This window comes from Podarcis liolepis (assembly GCF_965112155.1).
Source record: "Podarcis liolepis genome assembly, chromosome: 13".
Lineage (NCBI taxonomy): Eukaryota > Metazoa > Chordata > Lepidosauria > Squamata > Lacertidae > Podarcis > Podarcis liolepis.
Genome location: NC_139573.1, coordinates 40,280,571 through 40,305,299, shown reverse-complemented (window position 1 = coordinate 40,305,299; position 24,729 = coordinate 40,280,571). Strand labels below are relative to the sequence as shown.

General features: G+C 46.2%; 2 protein-coding genes across 7 annotated transcripts in view; both read left to right on the top strand.

Moving 5' to 3' along the window:
- Positions 1-4,068, top strand: part of LOC310690462 (uncharacterized protein) — a 123,773-nt gene extending 119,705 nt beyond the window's left edge. For all 5 annotated transcript variants that reach the window (XM_083469373.1, XM_083469372.1, XM_083469371.1 and 2 more), the window contains 3 exons: positions 1,146-1,333; positions 2,509-2,613; positions 3,609-4,068. In XM_083469373.1, the coding sequence (XP_083325499.1) occupies positions 1,146-1,333; positions 2,509-2,613; positions 3,609-3,902 (587 nt within the window). In that variant the 3' untranslated portion in view covers positions 3,903-4,068. The remainder of the gene's footprint in view (positions 1-1,145; positions 1,334-2,508; positions 2,614-3,608) is intronic.
- Positions 4,069-7,879: 3,811 nt separating this feature from the next.
- On the top strand, positions 7,880-24,503 carry LOC310690672 (tRNA N(3)-cytidine methyltransferase METTL2-like). 2 transcript variants are annotated; one of them, XM_083470107.1, is made up of 9 exons: positions 7,880-8,088; positions 9,343-9,434; positions 11,563-11,924; positions 13,772-13,821; positions 15,505-15,565; positions 17,314-17,453; positions 18,228-18,334; positions 20,232-20,297; positions 22,538-24,503. In XM_083470107.1, exons 1-9 carry the CDS (start codon positions 7,997-7,999, stop codon positions 22,729-22,731), a joined length of 1,164 nt encoding a protein of 387 aa, XP_083326233.1. In that variant the 5' UTR covers positions 7,880-7,996; the 3' UTR covers positions 22,732-24,503. The 2 variants fall into 2 exon arrangements, with proteins under 2 accessions (XP_083326233.1, XP_083326234.1); XM_083470108.1 differs by lacking the exon at positions 20,232-20,297 and having other exon boundaries at positions 7,935-8,088.
- The last annotated feature ends 226 nt before the right edge of the window (positions 24,504-24,729 follow it).

The window sequence follows — 24,729 nt, the reverse complement described above, 5'->3', positions numbered from 1 at the left end:
TGAGAGGCAATGAGTGACCCAAGGTCCCTCAGTGACCTTCATGGACGAGTGGGGATTTGAACCCCGTTCTCCCAGGTCCTAGTCCAATACTCGAACCACTACACCACACTGGCTCCACAGGGTATAAGAGGACAGGTCTGTGCCCCAAGGGACTCAACCTATAATTTGCTAACTGGATGAATGGATGCACAGTTCGGTTCCACTTTGTTACGGCAGTATATTGGGCCTAGGGGTTGGCGCTATAGGCTTTGTAGAAAAGGTGGGTTTGGGGGAGGGATTTGATGCAAGAAGGGGTGCATCAGGCTTGACTACTGTAATTCGCTCTACGCGGGGCTGCCCTTGAAGCTGTCCCAGAAACTCCAGTGGGTGCAGAATGCAGTGAGTGCTTTTCCAGCTGCACTGGCTCCCGGTGGAGTACAGGGTCAGATTTAAGGTGCTGGTTTTGACCTTTAAAGCCCTTCACGGCCTAGGACCCTCGTACCTATGGGACCGCCTCTCCTGGTATGCCCCATGGAGAGCCTCAAGGTCCATAAATAGCAACACCCTAGTGGTCCCGGGCCCTAAGGAAGTTAGATTAGCTTCAACCAGAGCCAGCCAGGGCCTTTTCAACTCTGGCTCCGGCCTGGTGGAACGCTCTGCCTCATGAGACCAGGGCCCTGCGGGATCTGATTTCTTTCCGCAGGGCCTGTAAGACAGAGCTGCTCCGCCTGGCCTTTGGCTTGGAGCCAATTTGATTCCCCCCTCCTCTTTCTTTTTTCTTTTCCTTTCTCTTCCTGTGATGAGGCTACATTTTAATATTTTAATGTTTCAATATTTTAATGTTGTATTTTAATTTTGTTTTTAAGCTGTATTCATTCAACTTATTTTTATTGTTGCTTGTTAGCCGCCCTGAGCCTGGCCTTGGCGGGGGAGGGCGGGGTATAAATAAAAGTTATTATTATTATTATTATTATTATTATTATTATTATTATTATTAATAATAATATCATGGAGGCGTTCTCTGGGAAGGCATTTCTGGGAGCAAGGAGACCTACCCACTGCCCCATGGCCTTCCTGCTCGATCCAGACCTAGCTTTGCTTCCCTCCTACCTCAGGCACTCCCTTTCCTAACATTTGGTTCCCTTTTTCCTTTCCTGTTTTGCCAGAAAAAATTGCCCCATCAGAGAGCCCCTATTCTCAGGTGCCCATCTTCCCCTTGATCCCCAACCAAGATGGCCTGACGGCGGGAAGGCCAAAGAAGAATCTCCAGAAGCTGGAGCAGCTGAGGAGGCAGGAGCCCCTCTCCTCTTTTGAGGACCACTTCTTCCATAAGAAAAGATGGCTAAAGCAAGAGGTGAGAGCAAGACGCCCTCTGCACCAGGCTCAGACCTAGCAGCTGTTTCCAACGTCACACGCAATGAAACTCTGGAATACACATTAGTCTGTGTTCCCCATTTTCAAGGAACAAGAGGTTCCAGCACCTCCCAGTTTAGTTTTGTTTGGATTAGTGGGCACTGAAGATTTACCTCGCCTTGTTCTTGAGTCATCTTAGTCGTGTTCGACTCTCCGTGACCCCATGAACCAGAGCATGCCTTGGAAACTCTCACTTTCTTCTCAAAGCTACTCCTTTTTTATCTCATTGGAGTTTTCTTGGCAAAATACTGGAGTGGTTTGCCAGTTCCTTCTCCAGGTGGATCACATTTAGTCTAAATTCTCAGCTACGACCTGTCCGTCTTGGGTGGCCCTGCATGGCATAGCTCATAGCTTCTTGAAGTTATTCCAGCTCCTTCACCACAACAAGGCAGTGATCCATGAAGGGGTTATGTCACCTTATTTTCCCCAAATACAGTACAGACCTAGATGGATTGATTTATGAAACAGATCCTAATGATTTTTGTTCATTGGCAATCACACCCAGCTAAGACTTACTAGATCTCAATCTCTATAATTCAGAACCAATGTTTTTGCTGAGCACTAATACATTTGCATGGGCATGTTCCCAAATTGGGGGGGTGGGAATGTGCCAACACTTTTTGTGCTGCCAGTCAGAGGCGTGCGGGGCGCAATATTGAGAGGGGGAACAAACAGGCACCCACACAGCAGGCTCCTTCATCAGAGCCTAGCTTTGCACCAGAAGGAGCCGCACCTTGGCTATGGTGCTTGTGCCTGGCGCGGCAGCGCTGTCCCCAGATCAGGCCACCCACCCTCCTTGGCTGTGAGGCACCTTGTGCCCGGCTACAGTAGCTGACCCAGTGGTGGAGAGCATCCCACCTCGCCCGTGGCCTGCCCTGGTAGCAGAGAGCAGGGGGAGAGTGAGCAGCAAAGCTGCCATCTGTTCTCCTCGGCCAGGTCAGCCCTGCCTGACCATGCTGCGGAGAGTAGGAAGAGAGTGGGCAGCAGCTTCCTCACCCCTCTCCTACCCTGAACTGTGGCGTGCGGGACTTAGCTGCCGCTGCTGGTCTTTCCAGACTTGATGGTTAAGCTTTCGTTTTCTTTCTCCTTTCCTTTCTTTCATTCTTTTCTGTACAGCCTAAATCCAACAAGCCCAAAAAGCTTTCCCTCAGTCTCGCACCACAGCTGACACATGGAAAGCGGCGTTTTACTTTTGACAATCTGGAAGAGATCCGACGGGAGGTATGCTAGTCTCTGTGTGTGTGTGTGTGTGTGTGTGTGTGTGTGTGTGTGTGTGTTGTTGATTTTCCAGCAAACACAGAAAAACACAAACAGGAAAAAGAAAGGAAACATACAGAAATGATAACAACATCCCCAAAGCGGTCCCCCTGCCCACATTCCCAGCAACAATATAGATTATAAAAAGACCAGGAGTTGCCAGAAGATTTCCACTCTAGTATACTGCTCCATAGATGCTCATGCATTGAAGGTGGGCGATAAGTCGTAAGAAAGAAAATCGGCCCAAATGATCCAAAGAGAGGTCAAGGGCTGACACCCTTCAGTAGGTTGGGTTCAGTCTAAGCCACATGTCCATATGGTGGAATCCTAACATGTCCGAGTAGAATGGAACTTTCTCCTGGCAGAGTGGCAACAGGATTGCTGCCCGGGTCCCGCCGAAATCAATGGAGCTTCAGCTGGAGCCATGGCTAACTTGCCCCACCGATTTCAGTAAGCTGCAGTGAGCACAGTCTACACGTTTGGCAGCCTTTCTTCCTTCATATCTTCCCCCAATGTGTGGACAGTGTGCTGTTGGGAGTTCGCAGGGGGGCACAGTGGCAAGGCAGGGCTAGAGCACACTCTGCTCTATATAGAGAGAAGTATGCCTGACTAGGGCACGCCGATTAACTTTCCATCTGCGTAAAATTTCCCTTGCTGTTAGCCATTACGGTGGTACTTCTGGGATCCGTTCCGGAGGCCCGTTCGCAACATGAAAAGAACGCAACCTGCAGTGGCGCATCTGCAGGTTGCGATTCGCCGCTCCTGCATATGCGCGTGACATCATTTTTGCGCTTCTGCGCATGTGCGAGCGGCGAAACCCAGAAGGAACCCTTTCCGGTACTTTCCGGGTCACTGCGGGACATCACCTGAAAGAACGTAACATGAAGGGGACGTAACATGAGGTATGACTGTACTGTTCTGACAGCTTCATCTCCCCTTCCAACCTGTCTCCCGCTCAGGTGAAGAAAGCAACAGACGCCTACCGGATGGCAATCGCTCTCCGCGAGCGCAACAAGTCCCTGAAACTCTGGAAGAGAGTGCGCGGCGCAGAGATTGGGCTGGACTCGGGGAACCCCAGCTTCTACCAGACCTTCTCCACCTACTCCTGGTCGTGGAACGTCTGCCAGGAACTACTGACGCCCCGAGAACTCCGAGAATACGACAGGAAAACGTATCAGGACAGCTGCCGGTCATCCGCTGCCGGGGAAAAGCTGATCAGGGCAGGCGGGAGGCATAAAGGAAGCAAGAAGTAGCCCCCCCAGATGTTGCTTACTGTGGCATCCTCCTCTTTCACCGGAGGGCGCTCCGTAGGATGATCTCGGGCTGGCATCCGGGACGCAACTCCCATGTTGGGAAATGCAGGGCTTCACCTTTGTACACTGGCAAAATACAGTGAGAAATTAAGGTAGAAAAGGCAAACCTCCTGTGTCGTGGCTTCTGCTTTTCTCCTGTTCCCGAGTCTTGCCCAACTAGGAGGGAAGCAGGAAGAGGGTGGGGGAAGCATTTGATCTTGACTGCCAAGAGCCATTTCGTGATTCAAACAGAAGTCTTCCGATCTGCATTTTAACAGCATCTCCATAGATCCCCCACCTCTCGAAAACAAATAGGGATCCACTTTTAGACTGAACTTTAAGCAAACCCTGACGTTCTGAATTTCAAACTTTGGGATTTCCACACAAGCCTTTGCAAGAAATTCCCACATCTCAATCATCCCGATTCAATTTTATTGAGAAGTACTTAGAAGTACTTAGGGATGCGGGTGGCATTGTGGGTTAAACCACAGAGCCTAGGACTTGCCGATCAGAAGGCCGGCGGTTCGAATCCCCCCGATGGGGTGAGCTCCCGTTGCTCGGTCCCTGCTCCTGCCCACCTAGCAGTTCGAAAGCACATCAAAGTGCAAGTAGATAAATAGGTACCGCTCCGGCGGGAAGGTAAACGGCGTTTCCGTGCGCTGCTCTGGTTCGCCAGAAGCGGCTTAGTCATGCTGGCCACATGACCCGGAAGCTGTACGCCGGCTCCCTCGGCCAATAAAGCGAGATGAGCGCCACAACCCCAGAGTCGGTCACGACTGGACCTAATGGTCAGGGGTCCCTTTACCTTTACCTTAGAATCATAGAATCCTATTGTACAAGGGGATGGGCAGTCCTCCTACCTTATTAATCCTTCCTAGAAAACTGTGAAGTGAGCCGTCGTTGCTCTTCTTACTTTGCTGACGAGAAATTATGCCTTGTATATATTCTCAAGCACAGGCTAGGCAAAATACTTGCTTTTTCTCTAGGAATGGGTCTAAGAAAAGGGGGGGCTGCAGTCCTTGGATAACACCTGAAAGAAAGAATATGTTCTATAGCCATAGCCCATGATGCTCATTTGTGTTGCTCCAGCAGTCCTTGCTTTCCTGAGGTTCTCCTTTAAGTGAGTGAAATCTTTTTGGGCATCATCAAAATGGGGGAAAGTATGAAGCATTGAGACATAGATGGCAGCAAGGAGTCATGCTCCCAAAATCTAACTCAGCCATATTTGAAAGTTGAATGAGACTGATATCAGGTCTGGGTTTACAGCGTGCTTCTTAAAAGACTGTGCACCACACAAACCTGAATTTTACAACCTAGGTAATTTATACAAAGCAACACGTGTATGTTTTTGCACAATTTAGGTTGTATACACATTACTGCTTAACTCTGGCTCCACTGCACTCCTGCTGCTGGTATTTGAAGCTCAGTATGCACATAGGATCCTGAAGCTGAGACTCCAATACTTTGGCCACCTCATGAAAAGAGAAGACTCCCTGGAAAAGACCCTGGTGTTGGGAAAGATTGCGGGCACAAGGAGAAGGGGACGACAGAGGACAAGATGGTTGGACAGTGTTCTCAAAGCTACCAGCATGAGTTTGACCAAACTGCAGGAGGCAGTGGAAGACAGGAGTGCCTGGCGTGCTCTGGTCCAGGGGGTCACGAAGAGTCGGACACGACTAAACAACAACAACAACATACACATAGGGTTGCCATATTTCAAAAAGTGATAATCTGGACACAAACGTTAAGCTTTTTTTAGTTTTCCCAAAGTTGTTGAGCTTTTTATGGCAAAGCAAAATCGCAAGTTTTTGAGCTATTTTTAATGAACATTGCCAAAAATGACAGATGCTGCTTCCAACTCCAGTACCTCTGCTATGTCCGTGAAATTCCAGCAACCCTACATGGCATTACCAGGAATCCATACCTGCCAGGTAGTTTATTCAGAAATGCTGCTGCTTGATGCATTTTCCCTCAAAACAGCTTCCATCCGATTTGAAAACGGGAGCCACATTCACTTTGCAGTTAAGCTGAGGTGTGTACGTTTTAGGCAGCCATTGCATGTGTGCAGATGACAGCTGCATGAATAGTTCACAAGGGTTGCAGGTGTGAGAATACCAAGCAGGTAATGTGCATCATTTCAACCCCCGGCCTAGGACCCACGTTCCTACGGAACCGCCTCTCCTGGTATGCCCCGCAGACGACCTTAAGGTCCACAAATGACAATATTTTGGAGGTCCCAGGTCGCAAGGTGGTGAGATTGGTCTCAACTAGGGCCAGGGCCTTTTCAGTACTGGCCCTAACTTGGTGGAATGCTCTGTCACAAGAGACCAGGGCCCTGCGGGACTTGACATCTTTCCACTGGGCCTGCAAGACAGAGCTGTTCTGCCTGGCCTTTGGTTTAGACACAGTCTGACCCTTATGTTTCCCTCCCCTTATGGTTTTGATCTATGGCCTACTTTTAAAATGAGGCTGCATTTTAAATTGCATTTTAATCTGTATTTTAAATTGGGTTTTTTCCCCTTTTCCTATTATGTTTTTACTGTAATTTTACTGGTGTTAGCTGCCCTGAGCCTGGCCCTGGCCGGGGAGGGCGGGGTATAAATAATGTTGTTGTCAGCGGCGTAGCGTGAGTTGTCAGCACCCGGGGCAACGCAAGTAATTTGCGCCCCCTAACCCGGGGCAAGGCAAGTAATTTGCGCCCCCCCAACCCCTAACCTGCGAGTTGCCGCTGGCGCTGCCGCGCAAACAACGCTGCTTGCCCGGAGGAGGATGGAGGCAGAAGCAGCCGCCGCCTGTGGCTGGGCCGAGGGGATGGCGGCGGCAGGGTGCAGAGGCTGCCCGTGCCCGGCCAGGCGTCGGTGGCGGCGTCGGCGCTGCTGCAGCGGCTGCTCCTCCTGCGAGCAGTGAGCGAAGCGCAGCCACAGCGACGGCGGGGGGCGCGCGCGCTAGGGTGCAAGGCTGGCGGTGGCGGCGGGGAGCCCGGCGGAGGAAGGAACTTGTCCCTTCCCTCTGGACTCGCGCCCCCCCAGATGTTGCGCCCAGTGCGGTCAGCACCCCTGGCACCCCCCACGCTACGCCACTGGTTGTTGTTATTCTCTTTGTGTGTACAGCAACATGCAAATACAAGCTGCTGCATAACTATTCTGCTTCTGGTCGTCAAGGTAGAGGGAGCACCAAAGGAATGCAGGGCACTGAAGCCGTACCTTCTCATTACAGTGGTACCTCAGGTTAAGTACTTAATTCGTTCCGGAGGTCCGTACTTAACCTGAAACTGGTCTTAACCTGAAGCACCACTTTAGCTAATGGGGCCTCCTGCTGCTGCCACGCTACCGGAGCACGATTTCTGTTCTCATCCTGAAGCAAAGTTCTTAACCTGAAGCACTATTTCTGGGTTAGCGGAGTCTGTAACCTGAAGCATATGTAACCTGAAGCATATGTAACCTGAAGCATATGTAACCTGAGGTACCACTGTACTGGAAATCTTGCTTGCTTCCTCCACTTTCCCCATCCCGCCTTAAGGTGTAGCAACCTGCCTTTTTTTTACGATTGCATAATCGCAGTTCACCACCACAAACAAACATTCTGATTTCTCAGGGCCAATGGACTGCGCTTTCCTCGCAAGGCACCCGAGGCTGCAATCCTGTACGCATTGCGAGAAGATGGGATACTGGACCTTTTTCGGCTTGACCCAGTTCAGTTGCTCTCTTTGATGCAGAGAGATTTCCCTCCTCTAGGCGGAGGGAAATACAACAATCTACTGAAAAACGGCGTTCACTCCACGTGCCGCTCTGCAAGTTTCTAGCTCTACCAGTTTCTAGCTCTACCAGTCGGGAAGCTTAAACGGGGCCGGATAGTTCTCGTTCTGGTCCACCCGAGGAAGCGCGCCGCCGGGAAAATTAAACGCGGACGAAGGTGGTGTTGGCAAGCCCGACTGCGCATGCGCATTCCGCGCGTCTTTTCCCATTCCGCGCAAAGGGCAGAAGCGTCACACTGCGGTCTGCTTCCGGGTTCAGTTCCCTCCCTCCCTCCCGCCTTCCTTCCTTCCTCTCGCGCTTATGGCGGCGCCCAGCCAGGACGGGAGGAGAAGGAAGCAGTTTGGGAACCGCTTCCTCACCGACCCGGCTCGCCTCTTCCAGCACAACGCCTGGTAAGGAGGAGAGGTGGGGGGAATGAGGACCGCGGTGCGAGTTTTTCCGCATTGTACCAATCTAGCTGCCACCAAAACCAAGGAGGAAGGTCCCTGCCCACGTGGAGCTTACAGTGAAAGAGGAGGTCGTGCACTCCCCTCCCTTGGAGGTTTCTAAGCATGGCCATCTGTCATGGATGCTATAGCTGAGATTACTGCATTGCAGGGGGTTGGGCTAGATGACCCTCGGGTCCTTTCCGATTTTTGTTGGCAAAGCTTGTCTTTCATTCCAGAATCTATCAGTCCACCCGCCCCCACCCCCAGATTAGCAGAGTTGTTCAGGATTATGTTGCCCTAGATCTTCGAGGCCAGTTTGTTTGCTGGTAAATAGTGGTACAGTGGTACCTCGGGTTAAGTACTTAATTCGTTCCGGAGGTCCGTTCTTAACCTGAAATTGTTCTTAACCTGAAGCACCACTTTAGCTAATGGGGTCTCCTGCTGCCGCCGCGCCACCGGAGCACGATTTCTGTCCCCATCCTAAAGCAAAGTTCTTAACCCGAGGTACTATTTCTGGGTTAGCGGAGTCTGTAGTATTTATTTATTTATTTTACCCTGCCAATCTGGCTGGGTTTCACCAGCCACTCTGGGCGGCTTCCAACAATAGTTTAAAAATACATTAAAACATCAGTCATTAAAAACTTCCCTAAACAGGGCTGCCTTCAGATGTCTTCTAAACATCAGTTCATTGTTTACAGTGGACCCTCTAGTTGCGTACCGCTCTGGATACGTAACTTTCGGGTTATGAATGTGCCGTGCGCGCATGCACAGAAGCGCTCTGCGTGCCGTGCGCAGAAGCAGCGCCTCTGCCTACGGACTTTTCGGGTTGCAGACGGACCCCTGGAACGAATCTAATTTGTATACAGAGGGTCTACTGTATTTCTTTGACATCTGGTGGAAGGGCGTTCCACAGGGCGGGCGCCACCACCGAGAAGGCCCTCTGCCTGGTTCCCTGTAGCATCACTTCTCGCACGGAGGGAACTGCCAGAAGGCCCTCGGAGCTGGACCTCAGAGTCTGGGCTGAACGATGGGGGTGGAGACACTCCTTCACGGGCCGAGGCCATTTAGGGCTTTCAAGGTCAGCACCAACACTTTGAATTGTGCTCGGAAACGTACTGGGAGCCAATGGTACACTTGCAGGTGAGGCTAGCTCGGCACAGATGGATTCCAGTGGCTAGGGTTCACGAAACCAGATAAATACTTTTTTCATGCCCACAGGGATAACGTGGAGTGGTCTGAGGAGCAGGAAGCTGCAGCACAAGCGAAGGTCCAAGAGAACAGCACAGAGTTTGTGCCACAAGACCAGCAAGGTATTATTAGTGCGCAATATCACGTCTTCTGGCAGTGATATCTCTAGCCAGTCCAGAAGAAATGAGGTGTGATTAAGCCCCACTGAAGTCAGCAGAGCAAATTAGTTGCCTTAACGTTACGCTGGAAGACCGTGCCCGTAGGTTTGTTGTGCAACTCATATGCCAGTTTTGTGCCATTGGAACTTGTGTTTGTGAAGCAGAGTTCCAAATCGCTATTAACTTCGGCATTCTCTTTTTTTAAAAAAATTTTTATTGGTTTTACAAAGTTTTTATAAACACAAACAAACAAACACACACACAAACAAACATGTATAATTTCATATCCTTTTTTTCATAAACCTTACTTCATCGACTTCCCCAAACCTCCCCTTTCTGCATCCCAATTCCCAAAATTATTTCAGCAAATCCTAACACATAATTTCATCAGATTTATCCCTTATTCTTTTCTTTTACTTAATATTTTTCAGCTGTAAACCCCTTTTTTTCCTCAAATCTCGACATTTTAGCACTCATTAATTTCACAATATTTCTTAAGATAAACTTTAAATTTCTTCCAATCTTCTTCCGCCGTCTCTTTCCCCTGATCACAAATTCTGCCAGTCATTTCAGCCAGTCCCATATAGTCTATCACCTTCATCTGCCATTCTTCCAGAGTGGGTATTAACTTCGGCATTCTCACAAGTCAGCCTCGAAGGTTTGTGCTTCTTGGAACGCTGTGGGTTTGTTGCCATTTTCCCTTTTTACACATAGGAAGGCGAGATAGATGTTCTTGCCCACTGAATCCATGTTTGCTAGGTCTTGTGCTTAAGCCTCCCAATCCAATGGATCACACTGACTATTTTGAATATTTGAAAACTGACAAAGAGTTAATTATGCCAAGTGATGCCCAGTTCGAACATCTTTTGAAGCGTGCTAAATCTTTTCTTTCTTTCCCCCCCCCCATGCTTATTACGTACATACAAAAAAAGGGAACAATACTGAAAAGGGGGTACAACTTAAGAGGGGAGGGAAAAGGAAAGAAAATTTACTTTTATTAAGATAAAAATGATGACAAAAGTTTATGATTACGATTTCATGTTACAATAAAAGTGAAAAAATCTCATTATCTTTTATACCCAACTTTGAAGCGTGCTAAATCTTCATGTGTAACATACCGTCACAGAACTCACATGGAGGTTTCCACATCTGTATGCAAAAAAGCTTGCAAAGCAAGCAGGGGGAGATTTTAGCCCACCTTTCTGCTGCTTGTGCGTTTTGAGGTGCCCATCAGTTCCATGTTTGTTTATTTTTAATTTATTTATTAAATTTGTATACCGCCTTATACCCGTAGATCCCTGGGCAGTTCACAACACAAAGTTACGGTGTACAGAGCACAAAATACATAATAAAAATAATCGAAGCACGAAATACATAATAAAAATAATTGAAACATAAAGATTAGTACAGATTTGACTGTTCTGTGTATTATTTTTAGTACGCAGGTTTCTGGAAATTATCTCCCAACAGCTACTGGAAACTGGCTTGACCTAATATCACAAACAATAGCTTTTACAGGTCTGGGTATGTTTGTCAAAATAGATACGATGGTGGCAACCCATCCTATTTGTCTTCCCCATTCAGGCATAAACTGGGGTGGGGTGGGGTGCAGGTCTGATCTTAGCATCCAAAGGTGTAAACAGTTAAGGGGAGCTGAACTCTCCGTGATCGGTGACTCAGTCTGTCATATTTCTCAGCTTAGCTCTGATAGCAGAAATGAACCACCCTAGGTGGAAAGTGCTTGGCGTGATGGACTCCCCTCACCCACATGCCCCTTTTGATGTTAAAATCAGACCCGCAGCCTGCTTTTTTTATATGTGACACATGAATCAATCTATGGAGGAGGTTTTTGCAAATAGGATGTTTGGAAACCTACGTCACTGGGAACAATTACATAGTGAAATACGTCATCTGGGGTTTGCTTCCTTGGAGTGAGTTTGATGGAAAAATTATTTAGCTGGCTTAATTTTAAAAAACCACTGAGAGTTTCTTCTAGGTTTAAAGTGTTGTCTCCTAAACTGCAAAGCTCCTTCTCTGGTCAAGGACTTGGACTGGAGTTTTTCTCACTTGTACCCTGCCATCTTCTTTGCAGATGCTTATGAGATCAGTGCCAGCAAGTATTGGAATGACTTTTACAAAACCCACGAAAATGGGTTTTTCAAGGACCGACACTGGCTGTTCACCGAATTTCCTGAGCTGGCTCCAAACCAGAATGCCAATACAGTTGACATGTGTGCCTCTGAGGCTGCTGCTGCGAAAAACACAAAAGGCTCAGGCCTTCGGGAGTGCAATGGACTTAGTTCACTGGAGACTGGGATCTTGGAGCGTCAGGACTCGGAGATAAACAGTTGTAACTCCACCCACCAAATGCAAACAGAAGTGGCAGCGCAGAAACTGGAGGAACAAAAACTAAGAGACTTCCCAGGGTCATCTGCTACTTACAGAATACTAGAGGTAACTGCACAGTGAATCAGAGCCAAAGCATGTTTTGTTGCACCAATAGTTCCACTTAGCTCAGCATTCTGCCTACCAACAATAGGCTTTGGGGAGACTCACAAATGGAGTTTAACGGTGATGTTTACCCTGTGCTGTTGATCCATCCCCCCCCCCGCCGCCCATGTAGTTGTCAGGAGCTCAGCCTACACTCGAGTAGAACCCTGGTAGAGACACATGCCTGACTGGCATGTTCTCTCCCTCCTGGTCAGTCGTTCGGAAGCTTCAAAAGCTTTCTTCAGCCCGAACGTCACAGCGACTGATGCCAACCGACACTGGCACACTTAGGGATCCGCAGAGTTTGCACAACTTGCATGACAGACTTCAGCAACTCAGCATTTTGGCTAATCTACTTTATTTACATATAAACCCACACGGAGCACTGCAACATGGCTCCCTCTCTCTCTAGCATCAGACAGCAAAGAGAAAGAACAAAGAACAATAGTCCCACTTCACGGAACACAGTAACACAAACATCCTGTCTCCATCACTTGCCACTCTGTGGAGTCGAAACATATACCGTCATGTGAAAGACAACAATCCCATGACTGCAATCAGGGAGCAGGAATTCCAACAGTTATTGGAGAGATATTAGCTGTGAATATGAAAGGTTTTGCTTCTATGTTTATGTGGTTAGTGGGCACCAGCAGACATGATGGCCATATAAATCTTCTTTGGTGCCATTTTGTTAGAAGAGTTTCCCTTTCTGTGCATACAGCCATGATGCCTTTCAATTTCACTGTTTGATCACGGGTTTTGTAGTTTTGAGAGGCATTTCAAGATAATGGGGGGGATATTAAAGGAGTCTGCAACTGGCAGCACCTGGGCCAAACATGGTCCCTGAGTGATACCATATGACGCCCCAAAAGCAGGAAGCCTGTGTGGAGGAGAGGAGGGTGTAGTCATGGGGCCTGATGGCAGTCTATTTTAGAGTGGGGTGATGCCCTGGCCAGCCACACCCCATCATTATTTCAAGACAGCCCTCCTGTAAAAAAAGGTAAAGGACCCCTGGACAGTTTAGTCCAGTCAAAGGCGACTATGGGGTTGCAGCCCTCATCTCGCTTTCAGGCCAAGGGAGCCGGCGTTTGTCCACAGGCAGCTTTCCGGGTCATGTGGCCAGCATGGCTAAACAGCTACTGGCGCACAGAGGACCGTGATGAGTGTCAGAGTGCACGGAAACACCATTTACCTTCCCGCCGCAGTGGTACCTATTTATCTACTTGCACTGGCATGCCTTCAAATATTATTATTATTATTATTATTATTATTATTATTATTATTATTAATACCCTGCCCATCTGGCTGAGTTTCCCCAGCCACTCTGGGTGGCTCCCAATCAAGTGTTAAAAACAATACAGCATTAAATATAAAAAAACCTCTAAACGGGTGCCTTCAGATGTCTTTTAAAAATAAGATAGCTGCTTATTTCCTTGACATCTGATGGGAGGGCATTCCACAGGGCGGGCGCCACTACCAAGAAGGCCATCTGTCTGGTTCCCTGTAACCTCACTTCTCGCAATGAGGGAACCACCAGAAGGCCCTCAAACTGCTAGGTTGGCAGGAGCTGGGACAGAGCAACGGGAGCTCACCCCGTCACTGACCCAGGGAGAAATATATTTGATCTTAGCACTAGATGAGAGTGTAAGAGGAGAGGTTTGAATATATTAAATTATTTCTAGAGCGGTAGCTATGCTGGTCTGTTGTAGCAAAAATAAATAAATCTTGTGCCACCTTAAAGACAAATGTATCGTGGTATAAACGTTTGTGGTGATGGCTGAAAATATTCTCTATGTTTGCTTTATTGGCAGGTGGGCTGTGGAGCAGGAAACACTGTTTTCCCCATCCTCCAAACCAACAAGTAAGAGAAACGGCAAGCAGATTGTACGCTGAGGTTTACAAACCAATAGGATGTTTTTTTTAGACTTGGTATCTAGAATGGTTCTGTTTCATTTTGCTTTCATTGGCATTCCCAATGTTCCCACCATGGCAAAAATGACCCACATGTGACCTCGTCTTCTTCCTTTGCTTCCACTGTGCAGAGGATTTTTGACATTGAGGTACAGGCATCCCCCTCTCTCATGCACGTTCCACCCGCGCATGATTGTGCATACGCATGGTGCTGGGAAATAATTCAATTCCAACCCGGAAATGGCCAGAGAGAGCCAGAAAGTTCTCGTGGCTCACAAGGAAACTCTTGTAAAGAGAAAGAAGGTTCTTTTTATCATATGTGGTGGTTTTATAGTAAAGTTAAAGCTTACTGGGAAATGATATATAATGAAATGAAAAGGATGTTTAAAATAACCTTTGTAAAAAAACAAACAAACCCAGAAGCTTTTCTTCTGGGAATTATAGGGACAGAACGACATAACTGTATAGAAACTTATTCCTGTATGCGACTACAGCAGCAAGAATGTTACTCGCTCCAAAATGGAAAGAAGCAGAAATCCCAGCAAAGGAAGAATAGATACAAAAACTTATGGAATATGCAGAAATGGCGAAACTTACCAGAAGAATAAGAAATCAAGATAACAATTTTTTAAAATAAAAGAATGGAAATAGTTTGTGGAATATATACAAACAAATTATAAACTGTTAAGAACATTGGCAGGATTGTTGCAATAACCTGCAGTTTCATAAACACATATATTTAAAGAAGATGAATAAATCAGCCAATTAAGTTAATTTGGATATGCAGAAGATATTAAAAATAAATTTAAGGAACTGTAGAAAGAGGGGGAAGAAAGTCAAGTTTTGAAATGTCAAAATGATTGTAAAATTTGTGAAATGTATAAACCTGAAGGATGTATATTTTTTATAAACCAAAAACACACACCAAAACCCTCTTGGAAGCCCCGAAGAGAACAGAGGCGCTGTGGGGCTTAGTTTACACTGCTTGGAATTCCGGTTCTCTGTCCTGTAGCTGCATATGATATTCATTCCTTATGATCCAGCCATTCTGTCTTTCATAAACCAGCATTTTTTTGTCTTCAAATCCGGATAAGATCATTTTCTCTTTGATGCAAAAAGTCCGTAAGCAATTTCCAAACCTTAACAAATGTCAGTAATGATTTTTCTCCAATTAAACCAGTTAACTTTGCTATCTCAGCCAAGCCCAATAGTTTTATCAGCCAATCCTCTATAGTGGCTAGGGCTGTATCTTTCCATCTTTGTGCAAATAGCAATCTCGCACTGTAATCTTCCATAACCCTTTTCTAACTGCGTATCTGTTAGCCCTAAAAGAAACGAATTCTGGCATCGATTGAATATTAACCTTTAAAATGTATGTATCCACATCCAAGTTTTTTTAGCCTTTTTATATGTCCACTAAGCATGATAAAATGTCCCTTCATGTTCTTGGCATTTCCAGCAAGCATTTGAAACATCTTCGTTTATTCTGAATAATTTCTCAGGATACATACAAAGGATACATCATTTTGTAAAAATTCTCTTTAGGATCATAGCACAGTGTAAATTTGAACCCCTTAGTCCACATACATTCCCTGTTCTCTCTGCCTTACCAGTCTTCTCTGGTTTATTTCAGCGATCCAGGCTTGTTTGTATATTGCTGTGACTTCTCCAAAACAGCGGTAGAGCTCGTCCAGGTAAAAAAAAACAAAGCTAAGTAAAAGAAGGTGGTTTAATCATCTTGGCTAGGTGGGAAATGCTGCTGTATTTCTAAAAGTACTTGGCCTTTGCTGTTGTAACTTAATACAATTCTGTTGTTAATGTCAGCAAGGCTTTTGCCCTTTGACTCTGCATAGTAGCTGGTGAGTAGAGACCTCGCTGGAGAACATTGGCAGGAGCTGGGTGGAGGCCTTCCTCTTTGACCTCTGGGAGAGGCTATCTTTATTTAATAATAATAATAATAATTTATTTATACCCCGCCCATCTGGCTGGGTTTCCCCAGCCACTCTGGGCAGCTTCCAACAGAATATTAAAATACAGTAGTCCGTCAAACATTAAAAGCTTCCCTAAACAGGGCTGACTTCAGATGTCTTCTAAAAGTCTGGTAGTTTTTCTCTTTGACATCTGGTGGGAGGGCGTTCCACAGGATGGGCGCCACTACCGAGAAGGCCCTCTGCCTGGTTCCCTGTAACTTGGCTTCTCGCAACGAGGGAACTGCCAGAAGGCCCTCAGAGCTGAACCTCAGTGTCTGGGCAGAACGATGGGGGTGGAGATGTTCCTTCAGGTATACTGGACCGAGGCCGTTAAGGGCTTTAAAGGTCAGCACCGACACTTTATTTTATCTGCAGTATTTCTAGCCTGTTATTCATTCTTTCAATCCTGGAGGGGGGAGGAAAGCAATAAACCCAGAGGATAGCAATAGACCAAAATTACAAAATCATATATGCAGTTCTATCATAAATAAGCAAAATGACAAGAGCATAAATTAATATTCCCAGTTTAATGAAGTACCGTGTTGCAAGTTTACTATATGATGCATACTTTGTTTCAGATGTAGAAATTAGGGCAGTGTGACAACAACTACTACTACTTATTTATACCCCGCCCACTCTGGGTGGCCCCCAACAGAATATTAATAATAATAAAGTGATAAAACATCAAACATTAAAAACATCCATAAACAGGGCTGCCTTCAGATGTCTTCTAAAAGTCAGGTAGCTGTTCTTTCCTTGATATCTGATGGGAGGGCGTATGTTTGGTTTGCACATTTGGTCCTGAAGATCAAGATAAAAAGCTCTGTTCAGCAAAAAAAAATATTTAAAATACTTTGTATGCCAACTTTAAGAATCAAAGCTTTCCTCAAGTCATCAAAGTGATGGTGGCGGTGATAATAAATAGATAAAACAGACACACATCCACCTCAAAACAGGACACGGAGCAGCAAAGAAGGATTCCTTCAGGCAAAAGCCAGTGAGAACAGGTGAGCTTTCAGATGTGTCCTAAATACAGTGCCCCCTCCCACATACCACCCAATTCAGGCTTCCTCAAACTCGGCCCTCCAGATGTTTTTGGCCTACAACTCCCATGATCCCTAGCTAGCACAGGCAAACTCCGGCCCTCCAGATGTTTGGGACTACAACTCCCATCATCCCTAGCTTACAGCACCAGTTGTCAGGGATGATGGGAATTGTAGTCCCAAAAATCTGGAGGGCCTGAGTTTGCCTATGCCTGAGCTAGCAGGACCAATGGTCAGGGATGATGGGAACTGTAGTCCCAAAACATCTGGAGGGCTGAGTTTGAGGAAGCCTGACGTAATTGAACTGCACTTTGTGACAGGTAGGGTTGATGTGGGCAGGCTGCCGATTCTCGGCTTAATCTGTTCCGCAGGGTTGTGGCGAGGGTAGAACGTCAAGTGTGCTCAAAGAATACTTGTGTGAACATACAGGCCCATCCGGAATATGACACCTCTCGCTGCTTCGCCTTTGTCCATGACCTGTGTGAGACCGGGACCCCCTTTCCGATGCCAGACGAAAGCGTGGACGTTGTGGTTCTCATCTTCGTCCTTTCTGCTCTTCTCCCGGAAAAGTATGTATGTCATTCTGCTGCTGCTGCTGCTGCTGTGTGTGTACTTGCCTAATATGTGTGGGGGTTTTTTTGCGGGGGGGGGGAGGGATATTTTGCAAAGTTGCATTTTGTATAACTGCAGCAAATCTAGAGCACCTGTAAACACATGGGTTAACTATGCTGAATACGGGCAACAAAATTACAGTGGTACCTCGGGTTAAGAACTTAATTCGTTCTGGAGGTCCGTTCTTAACCTGAAACTGTTCTTAACCTGAAGCACAGCTTTAGCTAATGGGGCCTCCTGCTGCCGCTGCGCCGCTGCTGCACGATTTCTGTTCTCATTCTGAAGCAAAGTTCTTAACCTGAGGTAATATTTCTGGGTTAGCGGAGTCTGTAACCTGAAACGTATACAACCTGAAGCGTATGTAACCCGAGGTACCACTTGTAGTTTATTGGAAGCTTTATTTTGCTTTCGCTAGTTATTCCGAGCTGATAGATTACAGTGGTAGCTCGAGTTACAAACTCCTGAGCTTACAAACGCTTCAGGTTACAAACTCCGCTAACCTGGAAGAGTTACCTCAAGTTGAGAATTTTGCCCCAGGATGAGAACGGAAATCGTGTGCTGGCGGCGCAGCGGCAGCAAGAGGCCCCATTAGCAAATGCATGCCTCTAGTTAAGAATAGTTTCAGGTTAAGAACGGACCTCCGGAACGAATTAAGTTTGTAACTAGAGGTATCACTGTACTAGCATGTTTCAGTGGCTGCTGAGTCTTTCCCCTCTGTTTTTCTCCCACAGAATGCAGTGTGTAATCAACAGACTTAGCAAACTACTGAAACCCGGTGGAATTATTTTATTACGAGATTATGGCCGTTACGATCTAGCCCAACTCCGTTTTAAAAAAGGTAAGGGGAGGGAAAAGGCAGTATTGCCATTTAGTAAAGGAAGCAGTCGCTCCCTCTGCATCTCAGTGGTTACAAGACAGAAGTACTGTTTTGGGGGACAGGGGGTGGGTGGGTGTGGAGGACTCCCTGGCCATGAATGGGGTAACCGTACCCCTGAAGGACCAGGTACGCAGCCTGGAGGTCATTTCTGGACTCACAGCTGTCCATGGAGGCGCAGGTCAATTCTGTGTCCAGGGCAGTTGTTTATCAGCTCCACCTGGTACGCAGGCTGAGACCCTACCTGCCCGTGGACTGTCTCGCCAGAGTGGTGCATGCTCTGGTTATCTCCCGCTTGGACTACTGCAATGCGCTCTATGTGGGGCTACCTTTAAAGGTGACCCGGAAACTACAACTAATCCAGAATGTGGCAGCTAGACTGGTGACTGGGAGCGGTCGCCAAGACCACATAACACCGGTCTTTAAAGGTCAACATTGGCTCCCAGTACGTTTCCTGTCACAATTCAAAGTGTTGGTGCTGACCTTTAAAGCCCTAAATGGCCTCAGCTCAGTATACCTGAAAGAGTGTCTCCACCCCCATCGTTCAGCCCGGACACTGAGGTCCAGCGCCGAGGGCCTTCTGGCAGTTCCCTCACTGCGAGAAGCCAAGTTACAGGGAACCAGGCAGCGGTTGCTTGTTGGCACCTTGTTGGTGGTGGCACCCGCCCTGTGGAACACCCTCCCACCTGATGTCAAAGAGAAAAACTACCAGACTTTTAGAAGACATCTGAAGGCAGCCCTGTTTAGGGAAGCTTTTAATGTTTAATAGACTATTGTATTTTAATATTCTGTTGGAAGCCGCCCAGAGTGGCTGGGGAAACCCAACCAGATGGGCAGGGTATAAATAAATTATTACTATTATTATTACTACTACTACTACTTGAGAAACAAAACCTCTAGCCTTCACCGGGAAGTTAAGGCACCAACATGGTCCTGCCGCTGAAAGAAATGGAACGTGTGCTTGTGAGAGAGTGACAGACGTAACTTCTGCTTTTAGGTACCGGGGATGGATGTTGTTGTTTTCACGCAGGCTAACTTTTGGGCCTCTAAGCCCACCTTGTTTCATCCCCACGCAGCAGAACAAGGAAGTAATTTTAAGCCAGGCGATGTCCCTGTTAGCTCCTGCTGCGCCCTCTGTGAGATGAATGAATTTTTATTTGCGTCAGCCATCGGCCATAGCGTTAAAACAACAATACAAAAAAATAAAAATATAATACAAAATAATATATAAAATATATAAAAAATAAATATATAATAAAAAATATAAAATACATTTTAGGTTTTGAATCAGTAGTCAAATAGCGGATCTTATTCTAATTGCCCCAGCTAAAAACCTTGCAACCTTTGAGATGTCTGTGCAGTATATTGAGGATGAGCTTCTGATATGGACAGGGAAAGCAAAGGGCTGCGGAAGGCTGCTCAGCGGTGGGTTTTTTAACATGCAGTCCGCAAACTTCTTCTGTACATTTAAAGGAAGGGGGAATTGACACAAATATACGGCTGCAAAATGGGAGAATGCAAAACCCCAAATTTTCAGTGTTCAGTTGGTAAGGTGCTGAGTGCTTGTGAGCATGTTGGGGAGCAAAGTACAGGCTGGCTTGCTCCCTTTCAGCCAGGGCATCAACCATAATTGATGTACACCTTGCCAGGCCTTTTTCCTCTTCTTTCTGAACATTTTGCAGCTGCTGAATTGCAGAACCACATCTCTCGGCGCAGGTGCCTGAGTATTAACCAAAGAGGGTAGATGTCTTTATCAGCCTCTTGGCCATTGATAGTTTATCGCTGTCATCACTGTATTTGGGAGGAGGTGGAAGCAACAGCGAACTGAGCTGCAGTCAAAATTCTCATTCCTTTCTTTCAGGTCAGTGTCTGGCTGATAACTTCTACGTGAGAGGAGATGGCACCAGAGTTTATTTTTTCACACAAGGTAAGCAGGATGTGGGTGGCGCTGTGGGTTAAGCCACAGAGCCTAGGACTTGCCGATCAGAGGTCGGCTGTTCGAATCCCCGCGATGGGGTGAGCTCCTGTTGCTTGGTCCCTGCTCCTGCCAACCTAGCAGTTCGAAAGCCCGTCAAAAGTGCAAGTAGATAAATAGGTACCGCTCCGGCGGGAAGGTAAACGCTGTTTCCGTGCGCTGCTCTGGTTCGCCAGAAGTGGCTTAGTCCTGCTGGCCACATGACCCAGAAGTTGTACGCCGGCTCCCTCGGCCAATAAAGCGAGATGAGCGCCGCAACCCCAGAGTCGGCCACGACTGGACCTAATAGTCAGGGGTCCCTTTACCTTTAACTAACTTGCAGGTCCTACCGCACTCTTTATCGATTGGCTGTCACTGATTTAAAGGCTGAAGCAGCTCAGGCTTGGTCTCTGGCCCAAAGCAGGCAAGAAATGATGTTTTAGAAGATGCTGGTTCAGGTGGCAGGGAGAAGAAATGATGCCAGGATGGATCCATATAACATGATGCTCTGAGCCATTTCCATTGCGGCCTTTCTACATATGTAGAGCAGTGATCCTGAGAACTGGATACTAGTTTATTAAAAAGCAAAAACCCCAACGATGCGATAAAAAAAAGGTTCAAGACTTACATGGGCTCGATTCAGATGCCACAGCCCAAGAATACTGTTTGGTTGTTTGGAAAATGCTGCAGGTTCCCATATTTCATATCACCGTTCCTGGGTTTTCTGTGGCATCTGAATTGGGAAAACTATGGTTCATGCGAAACATGATTTGTTGCCACCGAGCAGTGAGGGTATTTCAAACACTTGTATCAATTGTATCAACACATACAGGGTTCTTAAGTTATTTCTGCATGGAACCTCTGTCTGAACGGGGGTGGAGGTTTGTTGTTGTTCGTCCTGTCTCGCAGGAGTTGGCTGCGCCAGAGGGTCTTATAATTCTGTATTTCTCTTCCAGATAAAATATTAATTTATACCTGCCAGTGGTCAGACTGGAACCAGTCAATGAAATCACATTATATTTATCTTTATTTCTGGGCTCAATTCATGGTGCGGTTTGTGGCTGGAATCAGAATTATGTCACACATCGCTTTTTGCCATATAAGCTTGCCTGACAACCTTTTTATAAAAATCCTTTTACAGCTATTATGACAAATAATGATGATGATGATAATAATAATAATAATTTATTACAGTGGTACCTTGAGTTACAGACGCTTCAGGTTACAGACTCCGCTAACTCAGAAATAGTACCTCAGGTTAAGAACTTTGTTTCAGGATGAGAACAGAAATCATGCTCTGGCGGCGCGGCAGCAGCAGGAGGCCCCATTAGCCAAAGTGGTGCTTCAGGTTAAGAAGTTTCAGGTTAAGAATCTCTGGAATGAATTAAGTACTTAACCCAAGGTACCACTGTATTTATACCCTGCCCATCTGGCTGGGTTTCCCCAGCCACTCTGGATGGCTCCCAACAGAATATTAAAAACATGATAAAACATCAAACATTAAAAAACTTACCTAAAGAGGGCTGCCTTCAGCTGTCTCCTAAAAGTGAGGTACAGTAGTTGTTTATTTCCTTGATATCTGATGGGAGGGCATTCCACAGGGTGCCACTACTGAGAAGGCCCTCTGCCTGGTTCCCTGTAACCTCACTTCTCGCAGTGAGGGAACCGCCAGAAGGCCCTCGGCGCTGGACCTCAGTGTCTGGGCTGAGTGATGGGGGTGGGTTCAGGTACACTGGGCCGAGGCTGTTTAGGGCTTTAAAGGTCAGCACCAACACTTTGAATTGTGCTTGGAAACGTATTGGAAGCCAGTGTAGGTCTTTCAGGACCGGCATCATATGGTGTTATATAATGGAATGAGCGGAATAATTACTATCTCAATACATCTCACCGCGACATGCCATGAGGCAAAAGAGGATGTATTGTATCCTTGTTCATGTTTATATAAAATACAAATTAATGCCATAGTCCCACCAAAATGATCATCCAATCCTTTCCTTGCTTGACAGTTTCCTTCTTCCAAGAGGTATTCACCTATCTTTGCCACTGCTCAGTTCGATAGGCAGCAAAACCTTTTTACTCTTTCGGTCTCTTTAAAAAAGATTATCACTGGTTTTATTGCTATATGTTGTCGTTATCTTGTTTTTTCCATCTTCATCACAAACCGCTTTGCAGCGTTATACTTTAAAATTGCATTTCTTTCCTGTGTCCCTTAGATGAGTTGGATTTGCTGTTCTCTACAGCAGGCTTGGAGAAAGCCCAGAACATTGTGGACCGCCGCCTCCAGGTGAACAGAGGGAAACAAATCACTATGTACAGAGTCTGGATCCAGTGTAAATATCGCAAGCCAAAGGGCGACAAGGAATCTCTAGGAGAAAGGAGCAGCTTTCATCCTAGCGGCTGCACGTAGCGAGACTCGGACCTCTCCCCTGGCGGTTGCCCATTATACTGGGGAACTCACTGCAGACTTTGTACAGCAAAAAGGACTGCATGGTGCTTGTATTAGAGGCACAAAGTTTACTGGCACAAGCCCCAATACAGAGCAAAATTTTTAAATTTGCCTGGTGGGTGGGGAGAACCTTCTTGAGATGCCAAGTACCTGCAAATAACTGTAATGCAACTTTGTGGCTTACAGGATCATCCCTGGGGTCTGAGTCCCTTGGCCTCCTACTGAATTAGGTGGGTTTATTCCTGCAAAAACAGCACTCCCTAGTTTTGATGGCGCCCCCTTCTCCTGCGGAGTCCTAGCTGGAGAGGCTGCTTCTGGCCCCTTACTTGACCAGGAAAGAGGGAAGTCCCTTGCCAATTGTTCAGCTCTGCTTTTCTGAGCTGAACAAACGTTCTTCAGATGCAGGAACGTGTATCAGACCATGTATGCAGGTCTGGCTGTTTAACTACCGGTAAATCTAAACAAGATCAACATGGGTTTCAGAGCATTGCATCAGTTTCTGACTGCTTCAAGGAGTTTATGATAACCATGCCTTCTTATACCTACAACATAACTTTTCTACATTGGCGGTGGTGGGGTGGGGGAAGAGTCTAAGAAAGCGTCCTGGGAATCTTGCGGATTTCTAGAATAATTTCAAGTTGTTTTAACAAATATTCACTGGCATAGGTGATTGTTACTGCATCACCCTCGCTGATGGTCAACAAGCACGCTAGGAAAAAAATGGAACAACCCTCTCCAGCCACCAAATTTTATAAAATTATAGTATATTTAAAACAATTCTGAATTTAATGCAGATAGAACATGTTAAAGCCTGCCTGTGTAATCTCTAAAACGGAACCAGACTTGTGAAAATAAGCTTAAAAAATTAAAAGGCCTTTTTAAAGATTTTTGCATATGAAGCCCTGCTTTAGCATTACATCAGGGACAGCCAGTGTTGTGCCATACAGATATTGGACTGCCAACTCCCATCAGCCATAGCCAGTGATCAGGGATGATGTCCATTGGCTGAGGGACACAAATGAATGAGCCTCAGCTTTGCACATAGACCCCATCCTCTTCTGTGCTGTGGCGGCAAGGTAAAAAGTCTACAGCTTCCAATTCTGGCTGAACTTGGAGTAACTATATTAGCCTGTTGCTTAGTGCAAACATGGAAGATGGAAATGTGATTTATAACCCTGGCTTATTCACTAATCATAACTTAAACTAACCAGAGTTTACTGCATTCACATATAATGGGGAATGAAGTTAGTTTTTTAAATGCAAGCAGATTCTTTGATCACCTGCTTGTGAAAAAGAAGGGGGAAAACCATAATGAAAAATCATTCTGGCCAGTTAAGAGCTCTAATTTTGGATTGCACCTGCAGCTGTACAATAGGTAAATGTAAGAGCTTTGAACTGCTTATTTCCTTTCCATTTCCTTCGGGTTCTTCATAAATTCACTCATGTCTCCATAGTACAGCCAATACTTGATGGGAACTTCTCTAACTTTGGTTCTGTGATTCAGACAACACAGTAAACCACAGCTTGCTTAAACTATGGTTTGCAACATCAGCTTCAAATGCTAGCTTCTTGACCCCAAAATGAACAATTTTGTGAGCAGGTTCCACTAAGGAGTTTGTCTTTAAACATGGTTTGCTGTTCTGCACACTAGATTCAGGCTTGTGCCCTTCCCACTTGCCTCTCAACAAAGTGACCATGAGTCAGATGTCACAATAAACCATGGTTTACTCTTATGGGAGTCATCCTAGTTGAATAGTTAACTTGTTAACTATCCTTGCCCTCTCTTCAGCATGTTTGTGAGTTTAGAAAATTACGTTTCTGTTGTTTGTTGACAGCATTTTAGTCTTATGTCTGAACCCTAAACTATGGCTAGTTTTAATGATGGTTTAAAGAAGCCATTTTCATAGTCCATTCTTTGAAGTTGACTTTTTTTTAAGCAAACTAAAGATTAACACAGTC

Excerpts from the sequence above, each read along its gene's own strand:
- LOC310690672 (XM_083470107.1), top strand. The coding sequence starts at position 7,997 with ATGGCGGCGCCCAGCCAGGACGGGAGGAGAAGGAAGCAGTTTGGGAAC. Across the intron at positions 17,454-18,227 it reads TCTGCTCTTCTCCCGGAAAA|AATGCAGTGTGTAATCAACA; the intron begins GTATGTATGTCA and ends TTTCTCCCACAG. Across the intron at positions 18,335-20,231 it reads CCAACTCCGTTTTAAAAAAG|GTCAGTGTCTGGCTGATAAC; the intron begins GTAAGGGGAGGG and ends CCTTTCTTTCAG.